The following is a 26,410-nucleotide window of genomic DNA, read 5'->3' as shown; positions in this document are numbered from 1 at the left end:
TTTAAACTCCTGAGAGATTAAAGGAATCCATTGACAACTGAAGGTCTTGTCAGTAAAAAAAAAAAAAAAAAAAAAGGTTTAAATGGTTAATCAATTGATTTCTTTCTCAAAGTACATAATTGTTTGGAGTTCTTGTATTACCCTGTATTTTTTATATTAACAGTGCTCTGGATTTGTTTGGTGGAAAAGGAGTCAGATATGCAGACTGTGTGGAATGGAATAGGATGCACTCAAGATAATATGCAGATATCAGTGATATGGACACAAGAAAAAGGCTCCTGAATAAATTTTTTCACTAGCTTTTCAATAGCACCAAGAGATATCAGCCGTTGTGGTTTGATCTGAGGCTGTAGCAAGATCTCTCTTTTAAATGTGCCTCCTATTTAATAAATATATCTTATTAACCAAGTGCGAGGGCCATACTGGGAGAATATCGGCCTGAGATCTTGACAGTACAGACCAAGCGCCGATATCCTTCCAGTACGGTCAAGAGCAAGCTTGGTTAATAAGAGATTTATTATATGACTGAAGTTCAAAGGGACACAAGTGCGGTATCATTCGGGACCATTTGGGATAGTGCCCGGTCCAATACTGAGAGAATATTGACCGGCAATAGAGCATTTTGATTGGTTGATTTTAGTTATTGGCCCTCTGACTGCCTGAGTCATGTAATAACAAGAGATATACAGATGGCTGGGAGTTACCATTTAGATGATATGCAAAAATGTAATGCCTTGATGGCAGTCAATGTAGCAACAAGGAAAGACATATTGCCCTAGAATAGTCTATTTATTCAAGGTTCAATAAAGGGGATAAGTTTCTAAGGAAACCCTGCTACTGTGTCTATGAATGTATTAAGACTGAATCAGGGAAAAGGAGGAATGTATGTTTTGGTTCAGTTATGCATGACAGTGTAGGCTCAACTGTCTCTATTTGTTTCTTCAACAAATTGGGCTCATGCATTGTGCAATATTTTTTGTTTCAGAATTCTCTTTCCTCAGCAAGGCTGTGCTCTAAGAAAAATTGAAGGGAGCCCAGTGCTCTGAAACTGTGAAACCCAGGGTACGCAGCATTATGCTTTTTATGAAAGAACTAAGATTCCTGAGTTGCCCAAGAGTAAAAGCGAGGCACCAGGAGCCACTGGGCACTGCTACACCACAGCCTTGCTCAATATGTTCTACCAATTTGAATTTTATTAACAAAAAAGTCATTGAAGCCTGGCTTTCTTTTCACTATACAAACTGAGCTTCCAACCATACAAGCTGTCTTTATGTAGAGAGTTTTGGACTTGACCTCTGTAGTTCTCTTGGGATTCTGGCTAAGATTGATAAGCTACACACACTTAATCCAAACACTACTGTAACAATTTTTTTCAAACCATGACAGAAGCTTGAAACAAGAGTTTCCAACATTTATCATAATGCTAATCATGATTAGAAACTTTCACTGTACGACTCCCCACCCTCATGTTTAGATTCTCCATCATTACTCGCATCTTCATCTCCCTAAAAATAAAGACAAGTCATTGTAAGAGAAGAGAACATGGTACTCACAATGACCCTTCAAGTTCTGAACCCCAACTCCTCGACCCAGAGCCCAGCACTCTAAGTATTGGGTCTTCACGTCTCTCACTGATCGAAGACAGGACAAGTGAGCAAACTTCAAAACTACATAATTACATTTTCCCACACCTGACTGGACTTCCACCTCAGAAATCCAAAACATTCCATAAATAGTTCTGGTGATTTTGGTTTCCTGTGTGTCACAGAAACTGAATCATGAAAGTGAACTTACATTGTCTTTGTCGGCATCATCGTCATCATCATCATCATCCTCCATTTCTTCATTTTCCTCCTCCTCTTCTGCAGGTTCTTCTGCGGCAGACTGCTGCGACATGATCTCTTGACCATGTATGTCTCTGTTCTTAAGTGTCCCAACCCAGAACGCCTCGTGACATTTGTTTAGTGTAAGCATTGCCTACAAACCAAGCAAAATAATAGAAAAGCTAAAGTCAATCATTTACAGAAATATGAGCATTTGACCTAAAACATTCACTCCCTTCACACAACTAACTTTCTGTAAATCTCAGATCTAGTGTCTGACTACAGGAAGACTCACAACCTTGCTTCCGCAGGATAAGGTCCCCAGGATAGGGTCCCCAGGATAAGGTCCCTAGGAGAACTGTATGCATGCTATGACTCTGAGTAGGACTACTGTCTAATGCAGGCTACCTTCTGGCATTTTGTTGGGTTTCTCTATCAGATTGCTGGTACCCATTTTAGGGGTTTCATAAAGGACTGGGCACCAGGCAAATTTACTGGCTGTGAGGATGCATTTGCCTGCCTGGTTTGACCATCTAGAGGAAAGTTTATCCTAGAATGACGTTCAGTTCAAAAGGTTTTGCCTGCCTGTGAAAACCAGTTGCCCATCTGCTGAAAACATTAATGAAACCCCTGCCATTTATGTTCCTGGGTGTAGAGAAGCACTGTCTAAGAAAAGTGTCCTACCCAAGAACACAATAACATGATCCACCCAGGGTTCAAATGAAGAACATATTGACTGAAAAGAAGACACTGGCAATGACTGCCTACAAGAGAAGGTTCCCACCCAATACTGAAGGGTTAGAAGGTTGTGATTTCAAATGTTAGCAAACTAAAATATATGTACCTTGACTCTGAAGACAAACGTCTCCAGACACTTTTTGACTGCTGGGACATGATTAGTGAGGGAGAGATCTTTTGTTACCTAATACAAAGAGAAATAGTATCATCAGATAAAACAAGAGGTGCTAGTGGTAGTGGTGGTGGGGGGTTGTGGTGGGGGAGGGGGGTGGTGGTAGTGGTGGTGGGGGGTTGTGGTGGGGGAGGGGGTGGTGGTAGTGGTGGTAGTGGTGGTGGTGTATGGAAAAGCTGTGTCGCATAGAGCTTATGTCTGGTGCAAAACTGACCTTGCTGTGTCCACAGATATGTTGAAGAGATCTTGTGCTCTGTTGCAAGTTTTTCAACATTCCATTAATGTCATCCTTTTGGGAGGAAATAGGTACAGTAGGTGAGTCAAAAAATGAAGTCTCACATTTTTCTTCCAAAAAACTTAAACAATAATTTTGACCGGATCTATCCCCTCTGCTTTTACTAACTGTTTTCTTTCCTGCCTCAATCAATCATTTTAGGGCACAACAAAATAAAGTAAAGGTTAAAATTGATTTCAGATCAAGACAGGTCTTCAACTGTTTGTATTAAGTAGCCAGCACTTGAGCAGCAAGTAACTTGTGAAAACTCCAGACACCAGTGTTAGTCAATAGTGTACTGAAAACAAAGGATGTCAAGTGTTTAACTAACTACTTAAATATTGTGCATGGGAAGGGCTTTGGAGGTAGGGGGTTCTTTGCCATTAGTTCATTTAACAAACCTTATGTGTCCTAAACATAGAATCCAGAACTGGCATCCCCAACTTAAGGAATGTGTCCACAAACAAACGTCCAAACTTCAAGAGAAAATAAAAGAGGTTAAAACTTTAAGTATGACAATACAGGTGGACTAGACTTTGTGGGAAGAAAAAGTGACACAGATTTCCAGTTCTCATGTGCTTCAATGCAGCAAGGGTACATTTAGTGTTCTCAAGCAGACTAATTCATCTATAAACCTTCAGTAACAGTAAATGTATAGAAGTTATGAAGCTTTAAAGGGAGGAATACTGTGGCTTTTACAGACCAGGCCCCAGTTGTTTGAAGGTTGGATAACACAATCCACTAGATAAATCTCCATCTGGTGGATAGAGCAGTATGTTTAACAGTCCTTTATTTGCTGTATGGCAACTTATCCACTTAATAGCATTATTTGCCCTTTATACGACTGGGCCCAGAACTACACTCTTAAACCTAGAAGTAACCTGACCGACAATACAAAGAAAATAGATTTTCACACTAATTATTGGTGGGAAAAAAATGGAAAAACATTGTGTCAAAGCGAAGAAGCAGTCCTCCTTAGAGCAAGGGACAAAAGAGGGGGGAAAAGTTCATATGTTACCGTATCTTGAACAGCACACATTTAAGAAAATGTCATGAAAAGTAACATTTTAAAATGGCAGGTATATGTCTTAAACTGCAAAATGAACTGTCCTCAATACTAGTTCAGTTAAACATTCTAAGACAGGAAGGTTTAAGAACAATGCAACATGCTGTGATTTTCAACAGTTATGTGTAAAATTTAGATGGAAAAATTGTACTAGTAAGTTCATTGTACCTTCAAAGATGCTCCAATCATAGATCTTTGATCAAAAGCCTGTCCAACATTAAGAAAAAAAAAAACCTCTTTCAGTATAGCATTATCAATTGGCACGAGAAGGTATTGCCCTAGGATTTTGAGTGTTCATCAAGATAAGCCAACAAACAATGAATTATAATAATAAGAACCATTTGTCTCTCAGTATGGTTACTACTGATGTGGGTAGATGTATTTCAACGGCATACTACTTGTCTTCTTCAGGTGGATGTTGGCTTTCAACAGATCAAGTCATCAAGCATTATGTTGTAATCAGGTGCTATTCAATGACTGTGACTGGTGCATTTTCTCTTCACTACTAAAATGCCTTTTTTTTTTGTTGTCATCAGCAAATACTGAGAATGCCTTTTCTGCAAAATAATATTCAACCAATATCTGTAGCTCACCTTAACTAGATTTATAAGAATGTGGAAAAGTCTCACAGAAATATTCAGTTTCACCAGCCTCTCATTATGGGACTAAAGGGACAAAAAAAAAAATTTTCAGTTCTCAAAAGCACTTCTTTTAAGGTCCACTTATTGTCTACAATTAGCGGATCTAACCACAAAACAAATTAAAAAAGAATATAGATTAAATGCTACTACCACTAAGATTTAGCCCAATCCCTCAGTAAAACAGAGGTTTCAGTCACGATTGAACAATGCCACCCTCCTACCCTCCCAAAAAGCCAACCAACAAACAAACAAACAAAAATTATAGCATAACACTCACATCTTGAACTTCAACTTAAAAATACATTAATATTTACCTCTGGAGAGTCAGTTTTTTTGAGTGGCACGACGGAATGAGTTTGTTTGAGGTGTCCAATCAACTCTTCCATCATTGCACGGTAGTAACAAGGCAAAGATGATCTAGCCAAACAAAAATAAATAGAAAAATATTGAGCAAGGGAGAAAAATAAGCCATTTAAGGGGACACATTTCAACTGTAAAGCTCAGAAAACTCTGAACACTGGTAATAGATGTACATCTGGCCCCAGTTGTTCGAAGGATGGATAACGCTATACACTGGATAAATCTCTATCCGGTAGATAGCGTAGTACATTTTGGTAACACTTATCCGCTGGATAGCCATTTATCCGTTGGATAGCATTATCTGCCCTTTGAACAACCGGAGCCTGGAATGTTATCATGTTGTGAAAAACAGACCAATCTGGTATAATCTTAAATGTTCACAATGACATTCACTGGTATGCAGTTTTGTAGAAGCATGCATATCCTAATCACCAAATGTGGTTGGTTTTAACACAAAATTTGGAACATGTTTCTGGTGCTCATGGTTTTTTTTTTCTCAGTTTCAAAGTACTACAAAGACCAAGTTGTAGAGGAATATTACAATTTTTGACTTAACTTCTGTTAAGTTGCGTTTATCACCTTGTAAGAGTTTGATATGTGGTGGAGGCTGCATTCTTGTCCTCACTTTCAATGACTTCTGTCACTGCTCCACCTGCCACCTCCTCTATTGTGACAAGGGTGTCCTCTGCACAAGATAGATGAAACCTAAGGAGCATTCAGTAATAAAAATGGTCATTCTCTCACTAACTCATTAACCTTCCATAGACTAGCATCCCATCCAGGGGGGAAGCAGTAATACTCCCATTTTCTACATAGGGATGGGGGTGGGGTAAGGCAGTGAGTAACAGATAGCAGGTTCACATCAGCATTAGCTGCCATTTCCTCAACCTGCTTTACCAAATAAAGGATGTATGTATGTATGCATGTGTGTATGTAACCTGCGATGGACTAGCATTTCATCGGGGGGGGGGGGGGAATAGTACATATAATACTCCCATTTGCTACCTAGGGAAGGGGTGGCATGAAGAAGGTGAGTGACCTGCAATGGACTAGCATCCCATCCATGGGGGAAAGAGTAACACCCCTAGTTGCTGCATTACCTTGGGGAGGGGGGTGGGGTAAGGGAGGTGAGTAACCTTCAATGAACTAGCATCCCATTCAGGACAGGGTTCGTACACTTTTGACCTGTTAAAATTCCACCACTTTACATGACTTTTTCCATGACCTTTTGAAAGATTCCATGCACTGTTTGCAAACATTCTCACAATGCATGCTTCTGTTTAATTCTAATGAAATTAAATCTGATTTTTGGACTCGTCAGTTAACTTTTTAACTTTAGGTCTTATTGCCTTTCACTTATAGAGAGCATACTGTTTTTCCATGACTTTCCATGACCCACACCTAAATTTCATGACTTTCCAGGCCTGGAAAATGAAATTTTGAAATTCTATGACTTTCCAGGTTTTCCATAACCTGTACAAACCCTGCATGAGGGAGTGGTAGCACTGGTACTCTAGTCCCTTCATGCAACAGAAACTGGGATGAGCTCCAGCTGAGTGGGCTTCTTAGCTCAAGTACAAACTTTACCCACCTACATGTACCCCACCTTATTTCCTTTTCTACCAATTCTGGCATCCATTAGGTATTAGCAAACGATGTGAATGTCTTACCTTAGCAAGAACTGTAAGGCCTCATTATATTTCGCACCACTTTCCCTTTCACCATCAGGTCTAAGCCACTCACGCTTGAGGAAATTCCCAGTTAACTCAGCTATAGAAGAGAAAAAAGTACTTGAATGTTCACTAAAGTTATCTACAGTAGGTACAATGGGAATGCTGTTGGTACTTAGTTTGTAATTTTCAGTTGTACTAACTAGTGCAAAGGGCACTTCCTACAAAATACCAACTCAAAAAGAAGTATTAAGTTTTTGAGAAAGAGAAAATGAATTGCACTCATCTCTAAGCAATAAAAATGTGATTTTTTAACACTTGAACGCCCCTACGTGACCAAAACATAATTTCACCTTACAATTTCAGAATCAAACATTAGGGTCATCAGAGTAAAGGAAATAATCCCCAACTTAAAAAAAGCACTCAAATTCTCCCTTTTGGCACCTTAAAAATAAACAAAAAAAAGGAAGGAGAATAATTATGTAAACTGATGTTAAAATGTAAAGGATTAAGGAGACCCGATTGTTCCAGAAGCAAATGAAAGTAAGGTAACTACTGTAGCTTGAAAAAAAAAAAAAAAATTAAAAATGAAAGAAAAAAAAATTAAAAAAGATTCAAATTCAGAAAATTCAAATTCAGAATTCAGAATTCAAAATTCAAAATTTAAAAAATTAAAAATTAAAAATTAAAAAAAAATTCACATTCAGAAAATTGAAAAAAATTCATAAAAGTTGCATTACCTAGAGAAATGCTCATGCCATTGTTGACATCTCTTCCCCTTTCACACAAAACTACTAATAACTTGGTAAGGCTAACAGCTGTTGTAATGTTTGGAATACTACTTTGGAACTGCTCAAGGTAGTGGAAGCTTTGTCTGTAGGTACAAATGAAGTCACTGTGATATGACAATAACCAAAACAAAGAGCAACAAACTTTTCAATCGAAAACCAAAACATGTATGTAATAACAAAGGAGCTCACTCAAGAAGTGCTTGAAATCCTGGCTGAGACTTGCTGGAGAGCTTAATTCTTGAGGAAAGCACAAAAAGAGCTTTTTTGAAAAGGTTTTGATGTTCACTGGTCACAAAACCACTCCTGAAAGGTATGTTAAGCAAAAATAAACTTAAATTATTGATCTAGTCTTTACTCTAGTTCTACAGCTGTATATACAAGACATCAAAGCCCTACAATTGTTTATTCCTGGGCAGAAATTTCATAAGGCTCAAAAATTGCCTTTTAATAATGACATAAATAGTAGAAGGCATACTCAAAAACCAGAGTCGGCATAGACTTTCGACATGATAACAAGTTCCAGAAATTAGCATAGAAGACAACCCAAAAATTATTATGCTCTAAAAATGAATGTGCTGGAGCAAACAAAACAATCACAATTTGTGGTGATACAAACCATGCAAAGAGAGTCTGCAGACAGTTGAAAAGGAGGTGATAACATGAAGCCATCACCTGTGCTTCATCAGTGTTATAGCCTGGACCATCCATCAAGCCGTCATTTTGGGCAACTAAAGCCTGCCAGTTAAAAGTAACAGAAATCAATAACAACAAAGAATGGGTCAACATGTTAAATGAGTATCACCTAATAATTATATCAACCAACACTGAGATAACAAGTTGACCAATAGTATCACTCAATACATGGGTGAAGAAGCTTTAGGAACACAAGATCCAATTTATCTTCTCTCTTATCCTTAAGTTAACACTTTCATTCAATAATTTCAGCACTATCTTCAGCGCTGAGGACAAGTGGTCAGAATGTTATCATACAGGTGAGCTGTAAAAATGTTTACCTGGAAGAAAGCACTGGTAGCCTCTAAATGCTCACACAAGACTGGCAGCAGCTCTACAACATACTTGGCCACTTCTTTTGCAGGATGCCTGGACAAGTTGGAAAAACCCACTAGTTTATCCTGACGGACCTGAAAGACATGATGAGATGCCATTTGTAGATTAGCAAAGCTGCAGTTAGTTGATGCTAACAACCCTTGCTTTATAAGGTGGTGGGGGGGGGGGGGAGGAGGTAACCCTGCCATGAATTGGCATCCCACCCAGGGGGGGAACATTGATACTCCTGGTCATTTGTTAATAATGGATGGGCCACTTGCCTCCAGTACAGACTTAAACCTTTTTTGACACCAGACTTACCTTGAGAAAGTTCCTCCTTGAAGATGCAGAAGCTGAGAGTGAATACTGAAGCTTTCTGGAAAGATCCTCCAACAGAAACTCCAGCTGAGGTGCCTGGAGTTGCAATATTGTTGTCTCCTGCAGTCAAACAATAATTATGTATTTTAACATGTTTTTTTTTATTATACATTAAATCCAAGAAGTGATGAACTTGTAATTTCTCTCTGTAGCCATAATTATAACGAACTATACGTTATCCAACCAACAGGTATTGAGAATATTCAGAATTAACACTTTAGAAGTTTTTATCTTGATCTTTTATCTTCTCTGCTTCAAAGAAATGGAAAACTGTACCCACTTATCTTAAATACATGCCTTACAATAGCTTTAAAAAAGAATGGAAACATCAACTTTTGCTCAACCAAACTGGATCATTTTACTTTGCTAATGATCTTCTCTTAAGGAAAAAATGGAAACTTCAACCTTGTTCAACAAAACCTAATCATTTTACTTCCTTTCTGCTAATTTACTTTCCTTTTAGGCTGCTATCTATTAAATATATGACCATTATATTGTTCAACTAGAAAGCTTTTGCTACTTTGGACACTGTACACCTCTCAAACTTATCTTTATGGCCAAATATTACTTCTATTCTTCTCTCTTTCTCCTATCTTTCATATAAATATTAACTTCCATTAATAGTGTGAAATAATTAAGAGTTCAAAGTTCAAAGTAATACCAAATTTTCAAAACTAACTTACAAGGAAACGTGTAGAAGCTGGAAGGGGAAAATTAACAATCAGATTTCGAGTGCCAAAAGGTTAAAAGTGCTAAAGGTTTCGACTCTGGCCGGACCAACACTCAGGGTCTTTAAATAACAGAGAAGAAAGTGCTGCCTTTGTAATAATAATATCTGCAAATGGTTAGACTTTCTAGTCTTCTCGGATAGGGACGATAAATGGAGGTCCCTTCTCACAAGCCCTTATATGTGATAAAAATTGTGGGTTGTTAAAGAACCCACACACTCTTCGAGAAGAGTAGGGCACATAGTGCCCGGTGTTGTGGTCTATCTTTGTGTAGTGTCTAATCTAGGGTGAATTGGGGAGGGAAGGTGAGATCAATACATGGACTGACGTGGCTGCATATTGCGCCTGATGAATTCTGACGTCCGATCTCACCTTAACTGATTGTAAAAGCGTGACTGATTATCTATACAGTAGTTTGCGCTATATAAATGTTAAATTGTTGTTGTTGTTGTTGTTGTTGTTGTTGTTGTTACATGCCAACAGACAAAAGTTAGACTGACCCTTTGTTTCTCTATCATTGTGGTTTTGGTAAGGCAGCAAAACTTGTTTAGGGATTGTACTTTAAAAACTCATAAAGTTGCACAACTTAGCATGACCTTTCCAAGAAGTTTTGGTATTTACCATTTCCTGTGATCAAGACATTCATTTCAAAACCATAAGAACAAAACCCATTAAATGAGAAAAATCAATAAAGGAGGTTTGTGGGACTTTCCATGAACCACAGTGTTTCCAGGTCTGAAATATAACTTCGCTAATTTCATGTTTTTATGGATTTCCTTGATCAACTTGAACTCTGTTGTATATATGTCACTGAATGTGACTTTTCAAATTCTTATAGCTTGTAATAATTTTTTTTATACAACTAACTACAAACCTCTGTATTCATTTCAGAATCCAAAACTTCACGGGAGACCAGACCACATTTCAAAATACTAAATGTCTTGAGATCCAACTCCCTTTGAAAAGAAAGAAGAAGAAATTAAAGGAGAGCTGAGAATCAGGGACAAAAATTACCAGTAATGTAAATTATCATCATTTGGTTACTAAGCAATGCTGCTGCAAACTGTGCATAGTTTTATTCAGCTGTGCCCCAGTTTTCATAAAGCCACTTTTCAGTTGCCCACAGCCACCGGACAATGTTTGAGTCATTCAAGTGAGTAAAAAAAAAAAAACTAACATAGGAAATGGGCTGGTGTTACATCAGGTAAAAGATCTTTTGGTTAAATGAAAGCTTTTTGTCTTTATTCAGCAATTAAACTACTATAGAATACCAGATTTTACCTGAGAAATGCTTGATACTGTGACATGGATATAGTTGTTGATTTTTCATTATCTTTCTCCTTTTCTTTTGTATCTTTGCAGCTGTCTTTTTGTGTCTCACTTTCTTTGTTATTGGCATTTTCTGTTTCCGGATCTTTTATCTGCAACCACAGTAACCCAACACCATATCATGCAAAACTCCACAAGACAGATGACGACTGTGTGTTGAACTACAACACAAAACCCTGACCATTTGGAAAATATTCCACCGTATTTTGATTGAGTGTTGTAAAACCAAAACCAAATTTATTACACATCTTGAGAAAGCCAATGAGGACTGAATGAGGACTGAAACAATGAGGACTGAAACAACCAAACTGCCTAAATGCAGGAAAACCCACGTGACCAAGTTGTAAATGGTTTCAGTTTTGCATCTGATTGGTTGAGAGAGTAGAATGAGTTTTCAGGACCAATCACAGAGCAAAGTAAAGAAAAACCAATGAAAGCAGTCTCAGATTACTTAATATGACACTTTCAACTTGGATTCTTTACCTTTTCTATAGAATCATCTGGTTTTTCAGTGTGTGATCTGGAAAAAGCAAAACAAGTAAATAAGTTATGTTTGTTATCATTCATTTATTGATCCTGTCAGTGCAATCTATAGGAAGGTATAGCTAACAATTATTATAACAATTCATTTACTCTAAGTGATAGTTAATGACAGAGAAAGAATTGCTAGTTCATGTGCATTGAAAATAAAAATCACTTTTTCATGGGAATTAGTGTGGATGTCTGGCCTAACAGTAGACAAAAATAATTATTGCATTTTTGCTAGTGTTAAAGACCTAAAAAAAAATTACGAAATTAATGCTAAATACACAATAACATGAATATGCACATTCTCCATTCTGTTTTCACACAAGGTGCTGACAAGGAGAATTTGTTAACCAATCAAGAGCTTCTTTAATTGGTGATCATTTGCTTTATTCTCATGACTTTAATGTGTGATTTAGGGGTGATATTGTAAGGAGAAATTAGATCCTGGTCACTCCTAAGGGCCAAAGGGCGCATGACAAACAACAACATTATGCAAGCCAGCCACTGGACTGAACTGAACTGAATCCCAATCAAATTTTTAGGCTGCATTTTCCTGATTCTCATAACAACTCTACACCGAATGCAAATATGGCGTCCAGTTTGAGTTGCCATTGTTCTGGACTCACTAGCCTCATCTTCGCATGGAAACACAAAAGGATTATTACATGTGCGAGAGGCTAGTGATTCCAGAACAATGGCAACTCAAATTGGACGCCATATTTGCATTCAGTGTCTATAACATCTGGATGGAAAATAAAGAAGAAAATGAGATGGTAATTAATGTTTACCCTTTATTCGTCTTCTTCCCTTTCTTAGCCTTGGACTTGTTCCCATTTGAATGAGGACTTGTCACCAGTGAGTCTTCAAAGTCAAAGGTCGCCAGTGGAGGCTTAAAGGTAGGTGTGGCTGATAAAAATTAATCAATGTAAAATCAATAACTTATTCAAGAGCATAATGAAAAACAAGTACAATTTCAGTCTAACCTGCAAGGCATTTTTCCAAAACAGCACACAATGTTGTTATCCCTTGAAGTCTTGCAATGCTTTTTCCTCTCAATTCAGGGCTTTCTTGGGATGCAAATGCATTCACAACCTGAAATGTGTAAGGTTCAAGTGGCGGGCGGTCCATTACAAATCAAATGGCTGACTGCAGTGATAATAAGACTTCAAATCATGCTTCCAAAATGACAGGAAAGTGTTTCGCTAGTACCCTTTAAAAAGTATAAACTCCTAATTGTTCAATTACAGATGAAAGAAGCTCTGTTTTTATTTGTGTTTTTCTCGTTGCCATGTTCCCACCAATAACGTAGCTCCATTTTCTGCCTTTAAAAGCACACACAACCCACAATTCCTCTATTCGCTCTGATGAAGGGCTAACGCTCGAAACGTCAGCTTTTGTAATCGTTACGGTGGCCAATTTGCCATTTCAACTTTGTTGATATATCCAAATTATTTCGTTACTCCCACCGACACAGCCCCAAACAGTTTCTTTCAAAACTATCAGCCTTTATTCATTATTTTGTTTTTAAAGGTAAGGGGCAATTTTCATAAAGAATGATTTGGAGAATTACTATTAATTTTTAACTTTACAAAACATTATGTCATCAATAACACATGTACCTCTCGGAACCAGTTCACAGTGTGGAACAAAGTTCCACAAATGACTTCTCTATCTGCTTGGTCTAAAGAGGATATCTCTTTGATCATTTCTTCTTTAAAACTAACAAGTGGACACCCTAAAAAGAGAAATAATGTGTAAATATTTTGACAAGTTTGCCAATTCAATTTTAGGCTATTCCCTGATTAAAGAACCTAGAAACACTGAAAATTGGTTGTGATCGCAATTTTCCTCTGGGGCTCTAATTGCATCAGATCTTTAAAATCTGTCATAGAAACCCTTTCAAAAGAGATTCTTGGATCAACTTTCTGAGGATTCTTTCCCTGAACCTTAAGCAAAATGGAAGAGATAATGAATTCTTAAAGATTGCTTAAGATTGTGCCAAGCCATAAAGATCATTAAAAACATGCATTTTGTTCTGAATTGCACAATGCTTTGCATTCCAAAATCACATAAAGTACTTTAGTTTACCTAAAAGAGCATCAATTCCTTCAAGATCTCCCTTGTGTTGACTTTCTTCACAGACCCGCAAAAGGCGGAAATGAGGTGCAAGGCATATGAGAGAGGCTGGTACACTAATTAAGAGAGAAAATGCCTCATCTTAACATTAAAAGTGCCTTATGAATATCAAAGTTGACATAACTTAAAGGCTTTGATACTTCAGTTCACAAAGTTAACAACAAATGCCAGTATAAATCACTTTTCTCGCACTTTCTCTATACCTGTAAAAGTTTTAATTCTGAGGAAATGGTTGCCCCAAGACAAGGTGCTTATCACATAGGGGAAAGTGATTTAAAAAAAAACTTGCAAGGGACAAACAGTGGGTCACTATTTTTACTTATGAAATGTTACCCAGATTTTGTGGAAACCATTAGATTATATATGGTGTATACTGAACTGAGTTATTCTTATAATTATAATTGTAAACTTTCTAGTTTCCTTTCCCTTACCTGTCAAGTTTTTCCTTGCTTGTTGCACCCTTTCTGGATGCCAGGAGTAATGGAAGGATATTAACAGCTATGCTGCCTTCTTCTGCCTCATCCAGGGCATATGATAACTCCATGGGAACACCAACACTTTAAAAAACATGAAAATTCTATGTTTATAGCTAAAGATTTATTTATCTGAAGGGGGTAAGTTTCTAAAGAGACTGTGGTGCGACATCATTGGGGATATTACAAGATAATTAGGTTCTATCAACTAATTTGATAAATACATGGCCTTTGTAAAATGTTGAAAATGCTTTCAAGCATTAGCCCTTCATCAAAGGGATGCCCTGACAGGATGCCTAAAAACTCTTTTTAATACATGTATATTTCTGGCAGCATCTGTGGGCAATATGAAGCAAATCCTGTGTTCTGATTGGCTACCTAACCCATCTTGCCCACCTGGGATTGCCTGCTTTGATCAAATGCATGAAAAACATTGCATGGAGTTGATTTACAAAGATTTTAGTTTTTGGACAATGTTGGCAATGGAGTTGCAAAATGCAGCAGAAGACAGTCAAAACAAATATATATATAAAATTACTCTTGTGGTTTATTGTGCTACAAACACAGTTGGCTTACTTGCCTAGCTCTCAAAATAAACTTGTAAGTCATTCTTGATTCTTAGGAAAGAGAACTCTATTTGCTACAGATAACCTCTTTCTCTTTTGGCATTGATAAGGACCTTAACTTGGTCTCAAGAACTTGGCCAAAATCCAGCTATCCTGACCTCATGCTTGGTCAACGATGCATATTTACGGTGGCCAATTCACATTATCAACTCAGATGATAAAACCAAATTATCTTCATTTAATATCTGTTTGTTTAATCTTTTCCCTAGACTGATGCAGGAACAAATGCTTTGATACCTTTCTGTGGGTTGCTCTCTGTCCACTAGAAAGTCATCTTGAAAATCAGCCACAACTGTTTCACTTATCCAGGCCTGCCACAAAATATGTACACTTATAAATAACTTTAACAATTGAGTTCCAAAATCTTTTACTTCTGAAATTAGACAAAGAGCAAACCTTTGTTTTGAAAATGATTTTTATTTGCAATATTTAAGGTACTGTTCAAATAAAAGGTTTATGCCTTAGCTTCATTTCAAAACAGAGACTTTGGGCATGATAGAAATGGCCCATTTCATTTTGAACTATATACATTCATTTGATCTTTTATTCTTTCTTCCTTGTTATTGCTTATTATAGTATTATAAGACAGTTAAATTCTTGTTAATGCTTTTGACACTCCCTGACAAGTAACATCACCTCAATTTTTGGATCAATGCCTCCAAGTTGAATAATTCTTGCCAGCTCATCATAAAACAATGCTGCGGCTTCTGGAGTCTGATTGGTGCTGTTACGTATCATTTCTAACATGCTACAAATCTGCCGAGAAATTATCAAAGACAAAGTTTGACATCTCTCAACAGAACTTGCTATCCTATTTTAAAGCTAAAATAGTGATAAGAAGCATGGGTAAGTCTACAAGAAGAACCAGTGTTTGAGAAAATCTAGCAACAGTGCATTATGAGAATATAATGGGCAGGTAGCAAATCTGCTGTATGTGACCTCTTGTCACCAACTGTTTAGCCTGCAAGCTCCAAGGTTTGGGTTTGTCTTGTTATACCCCCAGTAACCACTTATAGAAAAAGTTATTAGAACCCGTGTGAGGAAGTGACTGAAAGTACAACAACACAAGTAGAAGTCATCTGCTAAGTCATGGGACTCTTACTAGTGATGAACTACAATCTTTTACCTGTTTGTAAACATCATTAGAGAGAGTGGTTCTTGGTTGTGACTGAGAGTCCATTGTTTCTTCTGATCCCTCATTCACAGATCTGTTAGATCAACAAAAGACAAAAGATCACATTTTCAGGGTACATGCACTTTTTCATCAACTCTCAGCATGATTTTCACTGACAAGCAGAATTTTCCCAATCACTAAGACTAACAATTTGAAAGTTCTCATAATTTTATGTGATTGGTTATCAGCAGTAGGATTTAAGCATTAATACAATTGTGTATACCATGTGCTTGAAATTGAACAGTATAATGGGGCAGTTTCTGTATCATGCCTATGTTAACGTAATTGGGTAGAATATGTCATTAGAGTGGGTTTATATTTTCCAATAGTTAAAGACTGTGGTGGACTCAAAAGGGTCCGTTATCACCATTACAAATTTTCACAGCTTGCCTTTTCAAGCTGGAACATGCAAAACACTGACCTCCATATACAACATAATTAAATGAAAAAGAAGAGAAAAGATTTTTAAACCAGTGCAAACCTCTTCTTGGCCATGCTGTGTACAACCATAATGGCTCCTATGATACCAATTCTCTTGTATCTGAAAATAATGCACAGAAATTTTGTGAAAAGGAATGTAACTGTTGTTCAAATTAGTTATCGTAGGTAGTAACATTGCAATCACATTGAATATCAGAACATTTTAATTCTTTGTGTGTGCAAAGGGTGTGAATGTTAATTAATTTTGCAAAGCTTGTTGGATCAGCAAAGTTTACTGTGTTAGTCTTTCAAAAGAGTGTCAAAATCACACAAATTAAGACATTATAATTATCTTACTTGGCAGAATTACTTGACAGTTGTTTTCTAATCACAATATGCATGTCATCCTTGAAAAACAAAAAAAAAATCAGTTTTATAACCAATGTTCCGAGAAAATTGTTTTTTAATTAATCAGTCAATTTTGCATGGTCAACTACCATTACTGCAAACTCTTGAATCCTAACAATATGATTACTATTTAAAATTGCTTGGAATTCTTGAAAATTCCACTAGTGAAAGGATTACCCTACCAGTTTGAAATTTTTCTTTAACCCCTCATGCTTAAAATAAGGAAGACCACTATAAAGTGGAGTAGCTATTGGTAGGTCAGTATATAGATGCATATATGTGTCACACGCCCAGGATATTGCTATGATCAGCAATTCCAAAGATGCGATGTGAGTAACAAGTTACAGATGGACAGTAAATATTGAGTGAGGTTGTAGAATTAAGAGATAATATTCTTTATTTTGTTGCCTGCCTCTGACACAGGAAAAAATGCTTGCAATATACAAACAACATCTTTCTTTCTGAATAAAGGTTACTTGTATCATTAGTACCTGTATCAGTCCTCCTTCTTGTTGGTTGGCAAAAGCCAGGGTGCTCAGCATACTAAACAGCTTTCTGATCTGTGTTATTGTGAGATTATCCAAGTAATCCAAAAGACCCTTAAATCAAAACAAGTTGTTCTACAAAGTTACTACTTAAAGGCTTTCATCTCTTACATAAAAGAATATAGCATAGTTATGGTAACTTTCTTTAAAGAGTTAAACCCTTTTTCTAACTTTTGAAACAATAAGAGCGACCAGCATCTAATTTCTCTTTAAGGTAACACTGCTGGCTGAATCCCTTATCAAGATCATGAGAACAAAGGAAATCATCACCAATCTAGGAAGCTTGGTGTGGCTACCATTTTTAATTCCGTTTCGTTATTTTCATTTGCGGTTGTTTCGTTACGGAATATCACGTGAGTTATTCCCGCGAGCTTTTAGATTTGAAGTCGCTTGTTACGTATGATGTAGTCCTGGTATGGGTCGCTGTATTCCCAATCAGGGTGAAACAGTTCTTTAATGTGCTTAAGGCACATTTTTTATTAAAATAAGCTGCAAAGGTAACACTTGGATTGTTAAACAAATTCTCCCGGTCAGCACCAAAGGAACTATGTAGAGATGAGAGGATAATTATGAATACTGACATTAATCCAAGATCTGATTATCAATTCTCCCCTCTAACTGCCACACATCTCCTTGTAAATTGGTGACAAGAATTATCAAGGCAACAACTTCTACCGTAATTCCCGGCCGTTTACCCTTGGCCAATTACCTGCACCAGCCGATTATTGCATGTAGCGAAAAAAAAAAAAAAAGTCAACAGATTACCCACACTGGTGGATAACACGCACCTTAAAAGCAAAGGAAATTTGTACAAAATGCTCCGCGAATTTGTGGCCACATTTTGTGCAAACAATCATTCAGCACCATGTTGATTTCTCAAAAAAATCCATATCTCCAGTTCTACTGGGCCTAACAAGTCCCTTAAAACGGGAAAATTCTTTTCAGCGGAGGCTAGTGTTAACTGGAAATTTGTTACTGATGTGCTGGTATCCTTGATTTATTTTTTTCACCTGCAAGGTTTTGTTTACACGCGTGCCGATAGTAATTTGTTCATCACGCGACTAATTGTGCGTGAAATAAACTCAAGTTGGCATCATGTTTTCATGCTATTTTGTGGCACTTATAATACAATAAAATTCATCTGAGAGGTGGAAACGCAGGTAGGTGAGGATTTTTTCAATTCAACTGCCAGTAGATTTCAAAATTGTCACATAACCCGCACCTCCCTATTACCCACAGTGGCGCATGTTTAAGGCAAAATCAACAGATTACCCGCAGGTAAACAGCTGGAAATTACGATACCTGATAAGTTTGAGTATTCTCATTACCTGTTTGCTGGATCACGTATGGATAATATAGGGAGAAGTTACAGGTTAATCACTTCTAGGAGTTAAAGGGTTAAGAGAAACATTGGCTCCTTGTACAAAACTGTGTTTACTTATAGATTTGGAAGAGATTAGCACACTTCCCCCAAGTTCATTGAAGTAAATAAAAGGCTTCATGTGTTATATCAGTCAACAAAAAACTAACTGTAGACATAAAAGTCCTAATGAGCAGTTGAACTTACTTTAATAAAAATAGCAAAAGGTGCCATGATATCTGCATGAGATTCAACAAGATCTGATAGCACATCTAATGAGGCATCTGCTTCTGCCGCAAATCCACTGCCTATATGGGTCACTAATGTCCCTACCACCTCCTACAACAAGAACCAAGGTCTGTTTTATTTTCTTTTATATTCTGGGCCTGCTGTAATTGGCTATGCTGTTGCAATGTCCCTGCCATTTTTTTTTTTTATCATTGTCTATTTTTTCTTTTTTATTTATTTACTTATTTTGATTGTTGTTGTTTGGCGAAGTTAGTTAATAAATAAATAAATAAATAATTTTTGCATTGGTTCATCACTTTGAGTACTGTCTGACGATATCTGCATCCCTTCTAAATAAAGTCTACCCATCTACCAATGACAAAATGAAAGAAGAATTAACAAATGGTAAACACCACAGCGTACACTATTGAGTTATGGATGCACATGGGAGGTTGCTAAGCAAGAAAGCGTAAGAGTTGCTCGAGGCGATAGCCGAGAGCGACTCTAGCTTCTTGAGTGCTTAGCAAACCTCCCAAGTGCATCCATAACTCAATAGTGTATGCTGTGGTGTTTGCCATTTGTTTTATAACATAACATTGTAGGTAAAGAGTTCCCTTTCATTGACAAATCTTACCGGACCAGAAAAAAACAAGCGCGCGGAAAACTAGTCTTTGCATATGCTCACATCAGCAGTGTACACCCATGGGCAAATGGGGGACGCTAAATTGACCAATCAGAGCGCATGCTTTACTTTGGTTATGTTATAATTTCAGTTGGTACCTGCTGACAGTAAAGATCAAATGAAACAAATGATAGTTTGTACGTAGAACAAGCATAGGAACAGACTGATGGGTCAGGAGATCTCAGTAGAATTTCTGCCAAGGACAACAAGTCAGGGAAATATTCCCTCAGAATCTGAAAACAAAAACAAAACAAAACACTTAAAAGAGAGTTAAAGCAATTACATCAGAATCAGGGTGTGACAAAACTGCTGTCCAATAGCCGGGACTAGTGAAACCTCCGTTTTGTTTTTGTTTTGTTTTTTCTGAAACTTTCCCAATGGTTGAGCACAATTTGCTGAGACAAAGTGACTGTTGGGGATGTTTCTTATAAGGACGTATCAGTTACTACGTCAATAAGATGGTGGATATCATTCCTCTTCTAAGATTATATAATTTGTCTTGGGGGCTCATTAAATATGATGCTCTATTTGAAACATTTACATAATACCATAACTGTTCTCAGCTTGCAGTTTGTACAAACAATAATTGCAAATCTTCACCTGTGAGTGTGAACTGAATGCTGCACTCAGCATTTCTTCAGTAAAGTGACCATTTTTTATTTTGTTCCTAATCAAGCTTTCCATGGCCTTCTTTCGATTTGCAGTGGAGTGGAGAATAAGCAGCACAAACAAGTCCACAACCTGTAAAAAAGAAAGTTTCATTAAAACTTATACACAGCTGCCCCAGTGACTGCTAAGGAAGTGTGGTAAGATACAAAACTACTGATGGTGTCAATAATCATGAATCATAGTGGAATGGTTAAACTGAGTAAAGAGTAAAATCTGTTTTAATCAGACCACACAATTCATTGGACAGACACCCTTTACAGAAGGCACCCCAGCCTTTCTAGAATGGCCACAACCATTTAATAGAAAAATTACATTGTTAAATGGGAAAAAATTTTGAGGCTTTGACAACTACGTGCTGTGTACAGGACTACCACTTAATATGCTGGCCATTAATACAGGTCCAACTATTTCTTTCTTGTTTCTGATGTCTGCTTATTCTACAAGCAAATCATTCTTTTTAACAAGCAAACAAAAGTGGGAAGTACAAACTAATCTATGAACTTGGCATATGCACTTGCTTTAAATGTGCTAAAGAGACAATTCCCAGTTCATTTCAACAGGTTTTTTCTGAGATTGTGGAGAAAGTAAGGCAAAACAAGCTAAGTATCAAGGGACGCCTCTATAAAATGGAACTGAGTTGTGCAAAGTACCAACCTTGTGTTTCACAGGAGAATTAACAGATTCAATGGCCTGCAATTCAAACAAAATAAAAACTATTTGAAAATGTAATAACTATTTCACTGCTATGAAATTGCTAAATTAAGTTTCCTTGTACATTGTTACAAAGAAATAAATCAAATTTGTTCATCGACAGAAAAATAATGGCAAGATACACTTACCTTGATCCAACCCTCTGCAACTGATTTCTGGAAGCGGATTCCTGAACAGATTGCTTCAAGTGTAAAAAGCTCCCCATCACTTGTTGACCTGATTAACAGATATCATAGTTACATAGAGAATAAGATGTGCACAAGCAAAGAAGTGGAATTTCTCACCAAGTGTTAAATTCAATATCTCACAAGTGGGCATTGTAGTGTTAACAGTTGCAGTATCTATTGCTGAGATACAAACTAAGCCTCACCCTCCCCTTGAAGGTCGTTGCTGCTCAGCAGGAGTAGAGCAGGCTGAAGGTTGCAGAGTGGTTGATGTGAAGTCCAGGTTTGCTCGTAATTCACTGATCACCTGGAAGAGAAAGGTATTGTGGGGACAATCAACGAAAATCATCCAAAGCGAAAAAAAGGACAAAAGAGAAAAGGAATCAAGCAAGACTAGAAGCTAAGAAAGGAAGACTGAAGGAAGTGACATTTTTTAAAGTACTTTTTTTTAAAATGCTATCTTTTCCCTATGAGGATTTCTTCATAGCAGCAGAGGGACAAAGTACAAAAGTACAAAACTACAAAATTTTCACTCAACATGTCCACAGTAGCTTTACAACACAACTGCAAGTATACAGTACCTCAAACGCATCATTGTCACTAACAGATTGAAGTATAAATTTGACAACAACTGGCAAGTCACTGATTTCTGCAGATGGTAATATCTGTATCACTGATGCTCGCACCTGAAACATCAAGATTATTACCCTCAAAATTAATTAACATAATCTTATTGTACAGTCTGTGGTAAAGGAATGTTCCTTATTCAAGGACCAAGCTCAAAATTACCACCTTTCTTTAGTTATTTATTTACTCACACAATGCTTTAACAATGAAATACATGTAAGCTACACAATTTCTTCCACAAATAAATGCATACCTCAGCTAAGAGATCAGAGTGTAAGTTAAGGTTAGACAAGGCATCAAGGATTGGAACTGTAAGTCCTGTGTTCTGACATAGAAGTTCGCTAAATAAAATACAAACCATATAGATAATGTTAATTTATATCTAACAATTATTCGCCGAAGGCAAGGTGAATATTTGTTTTAGTATAGTTTCAGAGCTGAACAACAGAGAAATTTCTAAAATCATAACATTTTAGTAACATTTTTTATTTTAACATTTTATATAAACCGTGTGAAGCAGTTTCTATAGCATCATATAAGGAACCGCTCGACCAATCAGATTGCTGGAAACTCTTTGCTCAGCTTTGAAATTATACTAAAGAAAAATTAAGCACTGCAAAACAGCTGGTGCAATAATCAAACAATAAATAAAAATATAAATCAAATCTTGCACATTAAACACTGTTTACTTTATCAAATTCCAAACCAATTTCATTACAAGCTTTAATTTTTTTAGGTAAATGAGTGGGTTCTGTCTTCTCTAAATTTTTTACGGAGGGGGGGGGGGGCAGGGTGGGTTGTAATCACTTTGTAGGGCTTCTAGGTGAAGGCTTATTCAGCCTGCGAGACAGGTGTCATTTTTTTGTTTTTGGTATTTTCAGGTAAGGAGAGTAAACACAGCACAGCATTGTGCAAAGGATGAATAAAGAATGAGAGGAAGAACACCCCTAGAAGTCACCTTACTCTAGCTTCTCATCACCTGAAAAACAGGGAGAACAAAATGATGCCAGAACTGCAGGCTAGGGCCTATATGAGAAAGGGGGACCATACACTATATACCACCTCGCCCAAATGAATAGAAGTACCACACAGAACACCCCACACACTGTTCATATAGCATTATTATTTTGCAAATGGGAGGGGGGACATTGTTACAGATGTAGAACTAATAAGAAACTTGAAACTATAGATGGGAAGCTTAGTAGAGATAGGAGGATGCTAGTTCCCCCCCTCCCCCCACCGCAAAAAAAAAAAAAAAAAGAGAGAGAAAGTGAAAATGAAAAAATTGATCACCTAAGTTCCCTTGCTACTTCAGTGTGTTCTGCATCATCCAGTACTTCAGGAATGCATGTGATAATTTCACGCTGAATTTCCACAGATGTTATTCCTACAATCTCCAGCATCTTCTCAGCCAGCTCCTAAATTTCCAACAATACATAACACAGCTTAAATACACCTGCCTTTGCGGATGCATGTAGAAACCGGAGTTAAGCACCGGCCTAATGGGCCACTAGGCTCGTAAACAGACTTTACCTTGCAGATGCATGCATGCATGCATGCATACATACATACATACATACATACATACATACATACATACATACATACAGACAGACAGACAGACAGACATACATACAGACATACAAACAGACAGACAGACAAACAGACAGACAGACGGACAGACATACAGACAGACAGACATACATACATACATACATACATACATACATACATTTTAGTGAACACATACCCGTCTGGGGCTTTTCAGGGAACAATTACATAATTTACATACTTGATACTATACATACAAAACTAACTAATAACACGTTAAATACAATATAAGTTACTTATAACTTTAAGAATAGAATGGTTGTTTAAATAAAAAATCATTCAGGAGATGCCTTTTTAAAGCTCTCTTAAAAGAAGCTGGTTTTTTCCCCTAGTTTCAAGTTTATTCCAGTTGGCTACACTTCTATAATAAAAGGTCCATGCATGTAACAGACCACAACTAAAGAGCCCATTTATAATCACCTCGCTAACCCCTGTTTCTGTCACATGAAGCAACAAGGTGTTCTTAAGATCAAAAGGTCCAAATAAGTTATAGTATATCAAATCTGAACATAACCCAACTCAGGGAAAACTATTTTTTTTTATCCCACCATAGTCTTATGATGACTTGAACTACTTGCAGAATAAGACATCACGTCTCGAGTATCACATTCGATGCATGTATAGAAACTGTAAAAAATAAAATTGACTGATGAGGCTCGAAGAGTGAAATAGATTCTTAGAGCACTGTTATTTTATTTTTTACAGTTTCTATACGTGCATCGAATGTGATACGCGAGATGGGATGTCTTATTCTGCAAGTAGTTCACTTATTCAAACACATTTCTAGCCTAGGCAACTGCTATTTCTTAAGTCTTAGGATGCCTGATGAACAAACAGAGGAAGGGAAGGTGAGTGGGTTGGTCAGTGAGGGTGTTTCTTGTTATTTGGACATTTCTTCTAGACAGTGGCAACACTCTTAGTGGCTTCATGTTGAGAAAACTGGGATAAATTCTAAAAGAGTGGGCCATTTGGCTCAAACCCATCACAGGGCTCCACACTAACTCTTCAACTTACCAGCCAAGTGGCTGGTGACATCTTAACTTTTACGACAATTTAACAATTGGTTCATGCTTTAGCGTGCACTATCGAGTTATGGAGCACGCGGGAAGTTTGGAGAGCACAAAAGAAGTGTAAGAGTTGCCCGAGGCGATAGCCGAGGGCAACTCTAGCTTCTTGAGTGCTCTCCAAACTTCCCACGTGCTCCATAACTCCATAGTGCACAGCTAAAAGCATGAACCAATTGTTTTAGAACATAGCCGGTGGAATTGTGCATCAAATGCAACGCGAAAAACGGACAACAATATCAGTTGAAGCGAATCGTGACGGCGCTGATGCCGAGTCTCCTTTTCCTTTGTTTTTCTCTTCTTCTGCCTCATCTAAGAACTCTAGCACATGGGAAAAGGTCGAAACATTGTCTTCGTTTTCGGACTAGCAGGCCAAGTTTCTGTTTGTATCCATTATTGTCGCGAAATGTATTATTTTTCCCCGCACCAGCAATGGCCACTCGCGCGAAAAAAAAATTTCTGGTGAAGTCGGATTTGCTGACGCTATCAGCGTGCACTATCGGGATTTTGAGCACGCTTACGTATAATGAATTTGATTGCGCGACTCTGCTAGCTATGTTCTAATTCAGTTTAATTGCTAACCAAACTGGCTAGTGGAAATAAAAACCACTACCCAAAATGAAATTTCTACAAGTCTGTGGCTAGTGGGCTACCATTAGTGTAGAGCCCTGCATCACGACTTTTTATTACCAGTAAAGTAAGAAGATCAATTTATTAGAGAGAACAGTTTACTACTCTCACCTTACTCTGAATGACACAGTCAAGCCATCTGAACTGGTTTAGTACCAGACGAGGGATGTTGAAATCACCTGCGCCATTGCTGTATGAAAACAAATGATTCACTCTTCAACCTCAAAGAATAACTCACACATCTAATTTCTCCTTACAATATCACCGCCAAATCAAACATCAAGGTCACAAGAAGAAAGGAAAAGATCACAAATTAAGAAACTCTTGATTGTTAAACAAATTCTCCTTGTCAGAACCTAGGAAAATGTATAAAGAACTTAAGGAGAATATGCATAGTGATTTCAGGGTGCGAAGGGTTTAGCAGAGTATAGCTCAATTGGTTAGAGCGCCGGATTGTGTTGTGCGGGAGGTCGAGGGTTTGAGCCCCGGCTGGACCAATACTCATGGTCTTAAATAACTGAGAATTTGCTACCTTTCTATAATATCAAGAAATGGATAAGTATTCTAGTCTTCTCGGATAAGGACGAATAAACTGTAGGCCCCATCTCCTGCAGGGTGGGGTAGGAGACGGTAATTTCTCACACACGAGATTACTGTGTGGTGGATGTCCTCCCCTGGGTGGGATGGGTGGGAGAATGGCCCTGAAAAGCCCTATGGGGAGTGGTCAATTAACCTATGTATGTATGTATGTATGTATGTATGTATGTATGTATGTATGTATGTATGTATGTATGTATGTATGTATGTATGTATGTATGTATGTATGTATGTATGTATGTATGTATGTATGTATGTATGTATGTATGTATGTATGTATGTATGTATGTATGTATGTATGTATGTACGTAGAACATACTTGAAAAATTGCACTACTGATCTTTTAATCCTTGAGAGTAACTACAATCTAATTTTTTCACTATGGTATCACTTTTGAAACCAAACATTATAGGCTCATAAAAATGAAAGAAATGATTGCAGACTTGGAAGGCTCTCCATCTTTAGTACAATTCTCCTTTGTAAAAATGTAAAAAGATCAGTTTAGAAGAATGTTCAGGCTAATGTTAGGGATGTTAAGGGTCAATAATTAGGGAGACAACAACATTTGAAACACAAAGGCTGTTTATGATATGGAGAAAATGGCACTACGTACTTGCAGTCATCTTCTGTAAACTCTGGAAGCTTTTCCAGAAGCATACTGGCAATCTTTGGCTGTAAAAGGAAGGAGATGAAAAATAATAACACAGTCAAATAATTGTTAATCACTAACGTTTTCATTC

At 37.3% G+C, this 26,410-nt stretch overlaps 2 protein-coding genes and 1 long non-coding RNA gene across 3 annotated transcripts in view; 2 read left to right on the top strand and 1 right to left on the bottom strand.

The window, feature by feature from the left end:
- Positions 1 to 829, top strand: part of LOC111342869 (uncharacterized) — a 5,825-nt gene extending 4,996 nt beyond the window's left edge. The window contains exon 9 of the mRNA XM_022950000.2: positions 164 to 829. Coding sequence (XP_022805735.2) covers positions 164 to 239 — 76 coding nt within the window. The 3' untranslated portion in view covers positions 240 to 829. The remainder of the gene's footprint in view (positions 1 to 163) is intronic.
- Positions 830 to 1,175: 346 nt separating this feature from the next.
- Positions 1,176 to 26,410, bottom strand: part of LOC111342868 (Fanconi anemia group D2 protein) — a 32,712-nt gene continuing 7,477 nt past the window's right edge. Inside the window, exons 7-46 of the mRNA XM_088762310.1 lie at positions 26,284 to 26,342; positions 25,185 to 25,263; positions 23,062 to 23,186; positions 22,022 to 22,109; positions 21,723 to 21,827; positions 21,348 to 21,448; positions 21,106 to 21,193; positions 20,921 to 20,956; positions 20,198 to 20,338; positions 19,696 to 19,830; positions 18,895 to 19,026; positions 17,274 to 17,381; positions 16,732 to 16,781; positions 16,436 to 16,495; positions 15,907 to 15,988; positions 15,417 to 15,536; positions 15,018 to 15,091; positions 14,113 to 14,238; positions 13,634 to 13,737; positions 13,165 to 13,280; positions 12,529 to 12,637; positions 12,334 to 12,451; positions 11,501 to 11,537; positions 10,970 to 11,109; positions 10,563 to 10,644; positions 8,904 to 9,020; positions 8,549 to 8,677; positions 8,152 to 8,270; positions 7,725 to 7,838; positions 7,485 to 7,618; positions 6,745 to 6,844; positions 5,654 to 5,779; positions 5,029 to 5,131; positions 4,667 to 4,738; positions 4,242 to 4,280; positions 3,409 to 3,483; positions 2,948 to 3,022; positions 2,668 to 2,745; positions 1,795 to 1,977; positions 1,176 to 1,505 (exon numbers count right to left, since the gene is read on the bottom strand). Of these exons, the coding sequence (XP_088618436.1) occupies positions 1,434 to 1,505; positions 1,795 to 1,977; positions 2,668 to 2,745; positions 2,948 to 3,022; positions 3,409 to 3,483; positions 4,242 to 4,280; positions 4,667 to 4,738; positions 5,029 to 5,131; positions 5,654 to 5,779; positions 6,745 to 6,844; positions 7,485 to 7,618; positions 7,725 to 7,838; positions 8,152 to 8,270; positions 8,549 to 8,677; positions 8,904 to 9,020; positions 10,563 to 10,644; positions 10,970 to 11,109; positions 11,501 to 11,537; positions 12,334 to 12,451; positions 12,529 to 12,637; positions 13,165 to 13,280; positions 13,634 to 13,737; positions 14,113 to 14,238; positions 15,018 to 15,091; positions 15,417 to 15,536; positions 15,907 to 15,988; positions 16,436 to 16,495; positions 16,732 to 16,781; positions 17,274 to 17,381; positions 18,895 to 19,026; positions 19,696 to 19,830; positions 20,198 to 20,338; positions 20,921 to 20,956; positions 21,106 to 21,193; positions 21,348 to 21,448; positions 21,723 to 21,827; positions 22,022 to 22,109; positions 23,062 to 23,186; positions 25,185 to 25,263; positions 26,284 to 26,342 (3,951 nt within the window). The 3' untranslated portion in view covers positions 1,176 to 1,433. The remainder of the gene's footprint in view (positions 1,506 to 1,794; positions 1,978 to 2,667; positions 2,746 to 2,947; positions 3,023 to 3,408; positions 3,484 to 4,241; positions 4,281 to 4,666; positions 4,739 to 5,028; positions 5,132 to 5,653; positions 5,780 to 6,744; positions 6,845 to 7,484; positions 7,619 to 7,724; positions 7,839 to 8,151; positions 8,271 to 8,548; positions 8,678 to 8,903; positions 9,021 to 10,562; positions 10,645 to 10,969; positions 11,110 to 11,500; positions 11,538 to 12,333; positions 12,452 to 12,528; positions 12,638 to 13,164; positions 13,281 to 13,633; positions 13,738 to 14,112; positions 14,239 to 15,017; positions 15,092 to 15,416; positions 15,537 to 15,906; positions 15,989 to 16,435; positions 16,496 to 16,731; positions 16,782 to 17,273; positions 17,382 to 18,894; positions 19,027 to 19,695; positions 19,831 to 20,197; positions 20,339 to 20,920; positions 20,957 to 21,105; positions 21,194 to 21,347; positions 21,449 to 21,722; positions 21,828 to 22,021; positions 22,110 to 23,061; positions 23,187 to 25,184; positions 25,264 to 26,283; positions 26,343 to 26,410) is intronic.
- Positions 20,273 to 23,038, top strand: LOC148731693 (uncharacterized). Its single transcript, XR_016002172.1, has 2 exons — positions 20,273 to 20,403; positions 21,361 to 23,038. It is a non-coding gene; the product is annotated as an uncharacterized LOC148731693 (long non-coding RNA).

Source organism: Stylophora pistillata, chromosome 5 (genome assembly GCF_964205215.1).
Source record: "Stylophora pistillata chromosome 5, jaStyPist1.2, whole genome shotgun sequence".
NCBI lineage: Eukaryota > Metazoa > Cnidaria > Anthozoa > Scleractinia > Pocilloporidae > Stylophora > Stylophora pistillata.
This window is presented reverse-complemented; position numbering and strand designations above follow the sequence as displayed.